General features: G+C 51.2%; 1 protein-coding gene across 1 annotated transcript; it reads right to left on the reverse strand.

The window, feature by feature from the left end:
* Positions 1-35: 35 nt before the first annotated feature.
* EEF2 (eukaryotic translation elongation factor 2) lies at positions 36-8,182 on the reverse strand. Its single transcript, XM_026865203.1, has 14 exons — positions 7,938-8,182; positions 7,060-7,241; positions 6,761-6,972; positions 5,759-5,937; positions 5,285-5,390; positions 4,859-4,972; positions 4,530-4,668; positions 3,928-4,123; positions 3,480-3,738; positions 3,088-3,195; positions 2,641-2,994; positions 1,727-1,909; positions 1,512-1,644; positions 36-655 (listed from the first exon to the last, which is right to left on the reverse strand). Exons 1-14 carry the CDS (start codon positions 8,117-8,119, stop codon positions 462-464), a joined length of 2,541 nt encoding a protein of 846 aa, XP_026721004.1. The 5' UTR covers positions 8,120-8,182; the 3' UTR covers positions 36-461.
* Between the last annotated feature and the right edge of the window lie 459 nt (positions 8,183-8,641).

Below are 8,641 nucleotides of genomic sequence, written 5' to 3' on the forward strand. Positions count from 1 at the left end.
AAAAAAAAAATAAAAAAAAAAAAAATCACATGCGATCACCATGATCCGATTTTATTAATTCCAGTGGCACTAATACAGGCGGCGATGGGCACGACGGACAGTCACACTGCAGGCGGGCAGCCCTAGACCCTGCCTCTTTTTGTATGGATTTACCCCCCGGGTTCGCTTTTATTTTTTTTTTTTGAGTCAAATAAATACAGAATCGGGCAAATCTAGTGGAAATGTTTTAGTTACAATGGCAAAAAGACGAGTCATGTGCAAGACGGAAACCTATAAGGCTTTGTTGTTTTGTTTTTTTTTTCTTAAAGTCTCAAATCGCTATGAAACCGATTAATAATGCAAAGAGATGGTGGTCACAGGCGTCTACCCCTTCGCACGGGTGTTAACGCTAATTCATTAAATTTTTCACACACACAACCCACCCCCACCCCCCCTCCCCGGTCACAGTCCAACGTATTTAATTAGAGTTTGTCGAGGAAGTTGTCGAGGGCGGGGATTCCTTCCTTCAGCCCTTTACGTTTGCGGGTCTCGGCCACCACCTGGCAGGGACGGCTGGCGCTGTCGAAGGGGTCCCCGGGCAGGATCTGCCAGTGGTCGAAGACGCACTGGGGGAAAGCTTGGCCTCCTGTGTTGGACCTCAAATCTGCTGTAAAACCTGTCAGAAAAAAAAAAAGAGAAACTGTGAGGTGGAGAGGGAATGGGCACAGTTTAGTGTCACCTCTAGAGGAACACGTGCTCTGGGTCACCACCTGCACGTCCCAACCACAGTGGAACGGCAGGAGAGATGGGAGTGGAGGAGAGAAGGTTCCAGAAAAACCTCCTTGCAGCCTCTCACTACTTCAAGAAGTCTTTAGAAGAAAGAGGAGGACAGACCTCAGCAGGGCCTGTAGTGCCAGGACAAGTGGTGCTGGTTTTTAACTCCAAGAGGGGACACACAGACTAGATAGGAGGAAGAAATTTTTTTACGCCGAGGGTGGTGAAACCCTCAGGCTGCCCCGAGAGGTGGGAGATGCCCCATCCCTGGAAACGTTCGAGGCCCAGTCGGACAGAGCTCAGAGCAACCTGCTCGAGTCGAAGACGTCCCTGCTCATGACTAGAGAGCTTTACAGGTGCCCCCCTGTGGTTGGGACCCTTCTGCCATGTCGGGTCTCTTTTCCCACGCAACAAGCAATGGGATGAGAGGAAACAGCCTCAGGTTGCACCAGGGGAGGTTTAAGGTGGGTATTAGAATTTCTTCATCAAAAAGGTTATCAAGCACTGCAACAGACCACCCAGGGAAGCTGCTGAGTGACCATCCCTGGAGGGATTTGAAAGCCATATTGAAGTGACACTTGGGGACATGGCTTAGTGGTGGCAGTTGGACTCCATCTTAAAGATCTTTTTCAATCTGAAGGATCCCTGCGAGACAGCTGGACACAAAAGATCTCCTTCTTTCCTTCCTTCCCTCCCTCGCAGGGTTGGTATCAAGCTCCAGGAGCACACGAGGGAGCACCCAGGGCCAGCTCACTCACCAAAGGACTCGTTGACGGGCAGGTAGGCCTTGACCACGAACATGGGGGTACCAGCCACCTGGGTCTCCTCAAACACGTGGCCACGCTTCCTGTTCAGCACACCGTAGATGCCACCCACCACCTGCTCTGGGCACTGCAAAAAAGAGAGGTGTCAGGACCACAAATCACCCAACTTTGATTTTCTTCATCTTCTGGGCCGAGCAGAGGTTCCTCACCTGGATTTCCACCAGGTAGATGGGCTCCATGAGCCGGGGCTGGGCGGTGAGCACGCAGGCATACAGGCATCTCCTGGCAGTGGGAATGATCTGGCCCCCTCCACGGTGGATGGCGTCGGCGTGCAGGGTGACGTCATGCACGTCGAAACGCACAGCACGCATGTTCTCCTCGCACAGGACCCCCTGAGAAAGCAGAACGGGGTGGGGGTCAAACACCACCATGTCAGGGGACAGCACGATGTTCCCCACCAGAAAGCTCCAGTCCCTCTGCTTACACCATTTATACCAGTATCTTCATGCAGCAGCTCCGAGGTTCACATCAGAAGTGCTAACACACATTTAATGATGCTGCAACCCAAGTACTGGGCCAGGAAGGTTTTTTTATTGGTCCCAGTCATGTGAAAAAAAAAGTTGTTGACATAGCATTTTCTCCTTCAGACTGAGACTAACTTAAACAGGAAAAAAACCTTCTCCTATTGCTCTTCCCAGTCTACCTGTCAACTGGTTATTTTGGAGTCATCTCCTGTCTAGTCCTGAAAATATAACTGGTAGACGAGCTGATGCTCTCTGAGTAACCTTCCATTTTCTTTTGATGGGTAACAGCTGTGTTACTCAACAGTTTCTGTCCCTGCCATTGCATTTTGCTCTCTGAAAAGCCTTTAAAAATGTTAAGTACATGCTGCCATGATGAGTTTCTCTGCAGTCCTGGGAGAAAGCTTTTTTGTCTTCAGGTCGTGTGTGCCTAAACTGGTATGACATCTTCAACTCCAGCTGTCACCAAGTTTCACTTATCCTAAAATACTTCTGAATTCTAAATACGTTGCACTGCCTGTGACAGTTTTTCCAAATTTTCTTTAAAGACAGGCAGGCAGTAACCCCGGAGCGACCCCAGTCCTGCTGTAACCAGCCCTTACCTCCTTTGTTGCCCACTGGAAGCCGGCCACCACGCTGTCCTTGATCTCGTTCAGGTACTGCACCCCCTTGGTGATGTCGGTCAGGATGTTGGGGCCGGTGCCGTCAGGACCAAAGCACCAGATTTTCCTGGCTTCAGTGACATCCCACTCGTACTTCTCAGCCAGGTAACGAGCTCGCTGCTTCAGCTCCTGGCGTGCAGAGACCTCGCCCTTGTCGATGTCTTCAGCCAAACCATCGGGGAAAGGCCGGGCCTTCATGTAGAGCCTGTTGTGTTTGTTGGGGGACTTGGAAAGGCACATCACGTTGGATTCCTCGCTGACTGTCTCACGGTAGGACACAACAGGATCCGATTTCTGCAGTGACAGAAGAGCAAAGTACAGTGAGACACCAACCAATCCGCAGCTCAGCAGAGCTCACCTGCAGCTCTGTCACTGCAGCCCCTCTACCTTAATAGGAATGCAGGCGTGGTCCTCTTCCAGATCCTTCAGGCAGATCTCCAAGTGCAGCTCCCCGGCACCGGCGATGATGTGCTCCCCAGACTCCTCAATGATGCACTGAAAAGACCATTCATACACCAGGTCAGGCTTTCGACTGCAATGCCACAAAAGCTCTTGCACATAAAGTACTAGCAACTGTCTCCTATTTTTGTCTTTGACTCAAAGCTACTTTTAGATGCTCTTTCCACTGATCTAGGCACCAACCCCGAGGTGAAATGCAATATTCCTTCCCACTCTGGTAGAGCTGGGACCAATACTCAAGACTTTCCTGCCAGCACCCCCAGTACAACCACAATTTAAGGCAGAAGCCTCTTGTCCCTGAAGCCATTTCGATCATTCACCTGCACCATGGGGTCAGACTTGGCAAGACGCTTCAGTCCCTCCACCAGCTTGGGCAGGTCAGCTGGGTTTTTGGCTTCCACGGCCACACGCACAACGGGGCTGACGCTGAACTTCATGACTCTCATGTTGTGAGCGTGCTCGAAGGTGGTGATGGTTCCAGTCTTCACAAGGAACTGGTCGACACCAACCAGACCAACAATGTTTCCACAAGGCACGTCCTCGATGGGTTCAACATAACGGCCCATCATGAGAATGGTCCTGGTGAAAGAGAAAGTCGTTTTGATGAAGTCTGTAAAAGGAAGCCCTGCCAGGCACTACCCTGGAGTTCAGCAGCAGGGTTGAAGTCCATGGCCAAGCGCCTTGCCTAGCCTCAGAGACAAGAAGAGACCCAATAAAGTACTAGAACCACAAATCTGAACCACAGATCACACTCCAGTCAGGACTGACCTTTGAATTGGCTTCAGGTACAGATCCTCCTTCTTGCCAGGGGTGTAGTTTGGTCCCATGATTCTGACTTTCAAGCCAGTTGAGACGAGACCAGAGAAGACACGTCCAAAAGCATAGAAACGTCCCTTGTCAGAGGTTGGCACCATTTTAGAGATGTACATCATCAGGGGGCCTTTGGGGTCACAGTTCTTAATACCTGGGAGGAAGGAGAGATGTTAGCTCAGTAGCATTTCCAGCATCTAGCATAAATGCCCTGTGCCCCACCCCCAAATCAAGACCTGTATCCACTGTTGTCCCAGCCTGCTGACCTCTGTCTGGACAGCTGGCCAGCCCAACCAGGAAGATCACACCACCAAGAGATGTTTTAAATGAATACAAGCTCAGCCTGAGCCTTTGGCATATACCCTGGCCACCCTTCAGTTACTTAACAAGCTCAGTCCTCCAGATTAAAGCTCGTAAGCTTGTTTGATCCATACCAGAAAAGCCACAGACTCAAGAATTACAGTAGCTACCGAGCTGGGTGCTGGGAGAACAAGATGGATACTGGTGTGTCAGAACACTTGTGAAGAGACACCCGGGAGAAAAGCAGCAGCTCATCGTACCTATGGCAGCCTCATCATCAGGGGGTCCCTCGTAGAGCAGCTCACAGCGGTATTTCTGGGCTGTGACAGGAGAAGGCAGGTGAATGGTGATCATCTGCAGCAGGGCATCTCCGGCAGGCAGCCACCGCCTCATCACGGCCTGAGCAGAGATCAGAGCAGTAAGACCCGGTTCAGATCCTGGCAGTTAACCCTCCCTTGCTTCCCCATCCTCCAAGCTGCCAACAGCCCCATCCCACCCAAGCAGGGTTTGTAGCTGCTTAATAAGTTTACACAGTTGGAGCAGCACAACTACTCATCTCCACCCCACAGACACTTCAGACCAATCTCACCTTCAGCAGGGGTTTGCCCTCCTTGTCTTTATCTTCACTGTCAAGCTTAATGTCCAGTTTCTCAATCAGTTTAGCCGCCTCCTCTTTCTTGAAGTTCATGATTGCATCAAAAACCTGAAACAACAGCAGCAGTCATGAATGTTGCCAGTGACCCAGTTTGAAGCAGCAGCACAAAAGTCTCTGAAGAGAATCTCTGTTCTTGCTCATCACCCATCCGAATCTATCTGGAGGCTCAGATACATATTTGCCCGCACAGAATCTGCTCCCAGCTCCACTGCTCACCCAGAGTAACAGGATGTGTCAGATATTTAAAATCTCTTCAGTCAGACAAGTCAGGTCAAAGTGAAGAAATTTTCCATCATCATGCACTGCATGTGAACCAGAGAGCGTAAGGCACCAGGAAGGGCTAAACACCGAGGAGCTCACCTTGAAGATGGGGTCAAGGATGAGCTGGCAGAAGGTCCTGGGCAGTTTCTTTCCATCAGGGCTGGTAGCAGATTTGCTGAACTTGCCAGTAGCAGGATCAAAATACCTGGAAAAAGAATCAAGTCAGAATCAGCGCTCAGCTCAGCTGCAGAAGTGTGGCTTGCTCTGCTTGCTCAGTCAGGCCAGAGGAAAGAGCTGCCGAATAGGAATTATCTTCATACCTTCTCCCATCACTCCCGGGCTTTCAGAGATCACCAAAATGCATTTAACCCATGCTGCCAACTGAGTGTCCCCTCCCCATTTATCTGGGTGTTTCCTATTCTGCAGGGATTTTATGGGAAACGGTTCTTTTCTTGGCACGTGCACCAAGTCACTGAGACACAGCGTTAAGCAGGCACGACCACCTTCCACAGCATCAGACTGCAGCCATACTGAGCTGCTCTAGGATTAAAATCAACAGCCACAACTCCTCACCTGTCTCCCCACAGCTTCTTCATCATGTCTTCTACTTTCTTGGCACGCTCAGATGGATTAAGCTGGGCATCACCCTTGGCAGCAAACTTTGCAACATACATTTCAGCAAACTGCTTCAGGGTGAAAGCCCAGCCGTGCAGGCCAGAACCAAAGCCGACAGTACCAAGCACAGGATCAATCTGAAAGGGAACAGGATACCTGGATTAGAGGAGCAGACACAGCTCTTACAGCCACAGAGTGCTACAGCCGTGAGTCTATTCTGTCCCAAACAGCACTCAGGCACAGAAAGTTTGAAAATGGGAGCTTCAGGACTATGGGACCCTTGAGCGGTTCCACGGCAGCAGCCATCTCCAAGGTCTGGGGACAGTCTGGCCACACACCCACCATTTCAACTTTGTACTGCAGAACCAGATCAGTTTTTCATCACTTTAACCAACTATGTACTCAGAAAGCTCAGCAGCTGCACAGATTTGCATGCAGGTAAGATTCCTGTCCTTCACAGGGAGCATCAGCACTACAAGAAAACCTGCAGCACGCTGGAGAGTGCTCAATGGGAACAAAGCACAAGCTCTTTCTCAGAGCTGACAGCCCAGGAACCCAGCAGGGAGCAGTGCTCGGAGTGCAGGGACAGGCAAACACCAACGGGCCTTCCATTTGAGAGCTGGGGGAAGCAGGCTGCGTGGGAGCCTAGGATCTCGCATCACCCGACATCACAGATGTGATGTGGGCAAGAAGGTGTCCTACAAAACAAGCGCACCCTTCATCAAGACAGAAAATACTTTCTTCTATTTATAGCCTTTATTTGCTCAAGCCTCGAACCAACAGAAGATTCTGGAGGAAAGCTAGTGAGAGATCCAAACCAGTACAAGCCTGGGCAGTACTGGCATCTTCCTTCTACTCTCACTTCTCCACTTGAGATAGGAAATAACTGAGCAGACTGCTGCTCCCTCTTGCTAAAGAGAATCATTACTTCAAATGCAGCGTTTGCAGCCTCTCACTTACCATGATATTTCCCATGGGGCCACTTTCTCCTTCTCCATACGTGGAGATAATGACGTTCACGTTTTCCACGATGCGCTGGAAGGTCTGGTACAGCTCTTCTGGCTCCAGCTGCAGCTCCAGCAGCGCTCGGTCCATCTTGTTCATCATCAGGACAGGCTTGATCCTCTCAGCAATGGCCTGACGCAGCACAGTCTCTGTCTGCACGCACACGCCTGCCAAACACAGGGAAATTAGTTATCCTCATCTTTAAACTCGCCCAACGTAACGCTCCAGTTGCATACGGCTGCAAAAAGCCTTACCAGAGACACAGTCTACAACAACCAGGGCACCATCAGTGACACGAAGAGCAGCAGTGACCTCTGAAGAGAAGTCCACGTGCCCAGGAGAGTCAATCAAGTTGATCAAGAAACCAGAACCATCTTTGCTCTGCTTGATGAAGGCCAAATCATTTTCAGAGAGTTCATAAAAGAGGGAAATAGCTCTGAAATAAAAGAAAAATGATGAAAATCATCATCTACGTGTTACCCATCCCCAATGCTCAGAAACAGCCTTCTATACTGCACAGACAGCTGTGCCCAGGCTTAAGGATTTCCCAAAGCGTGTTCCCGGGAAGCCAGTGTGGGAGATAACCACGAACACAGGCTAAAAATCTGCCCTTCCTACGCTCTTCTGAAATCATAACCTCTTCTGACTCGGTGCAATTTAAAGTGTCCAAAGAGGGTTCCATTTCTTTGAGTCAAGGATTTATGCTTTTTCTACTAGGCCTGACTGCCTTTTTGGTCCCTTTTCATGCCCCTCAGGCTCCCCACACCACTCATGGCGACGGCAGCCACGTATGTCGCCAGAGATGCTCCCAGGGCAGTCTCCACATCACATCTGCAGGACTCCAGTGGACATCAGCCACATCCAACAGTCACAGTGCTAAAACGAAAGGCTGAAGCTCCAGCTGCACATCTATTTCCCAGTGGCCACCAAGTCAGTGCTCTAGGATTCACCAGAAGCCAACCAATACTTGCTCTCTCATTTAAGCAATCCTCACAAGCAAGAGATGAGCTTCTGAACTAGACTAGAGAAAGCCTGACACCATCTTCTTTCATCACACGACTGGCAGAGGACTTGAAGCCCCCCTAAGTTCAGACAGCGGGCGCACGGAGGTGCCTGAAGGGAGGGGACTCACGTTGACTTGATGGTAATGCACCGTTCTTGCTCATCCTTCCTTGTGTCGGTGAAACGGGTCTCCCCCGCGCGGGCAGAGGCAATGATACCAGCTTTGCATACCAGAGAATCAGTCAAGGTTGATTTGCCGTGATCAACGTGGGCAATCACAGACATATTTCTGATGTTGGCCTTTTTGTCCATGATGGCCCGTATCTGGTCTACTGTGAAGTTCACCTTGAAGAATCAAAGGAGGAGGGAGAAAAGAGAAAAACACAGGGGATATAGGAACGGTTTCAACAATTCTAAGAAGCCCAAACAACATCACCGATACCTGCCATAGTCACACCAACACCGACCGTGCCGGGGCAGCCCGTCACAGACAGCCCACGCCAAGGGCACGGCAGACGCCGCCGTTATGAGCGGAGAGGCCTGGGCCCGCGGCGCAGACACCCAGCGCTGCCGCTCCGGCTCAGCGTCCCGCCAGCGCCGGCAGCGCTTCCTCGAGACAAACCCCCGCTAGAACCCGACCCTCGATCCGTCGCTGCTCCGCGCCGGGTGGGTGACAGCCCGCTGCGCCGCTACGGTTGTCCCCGCCCGGGCCGCAGCGTTACATAAGGCAGCCGCTGGCCACCGCAAAGGCTCGTCGCCGGCGTCAACACCGCCCCGGTGCCACATCACCGCCGCCATCGCTCCCCCTCCCCACGCAGGCAGCCGTAACCCCAC

Source organism: Athene cunicularia, assembly GCF_003259725.1.
Source record: "Athene cunicularia isolate RWA chromosome 28 unlocalized genomic scaffold, athCun1 chr28_part2, whole genome shotgun sequence".
Taxonomy (NCBI): domain Eukaryota; kingdom Metazoa; phylum Chordata; class Aves; order Strigiformes; family Strigidae; genus Athene; species Athene cunicularia.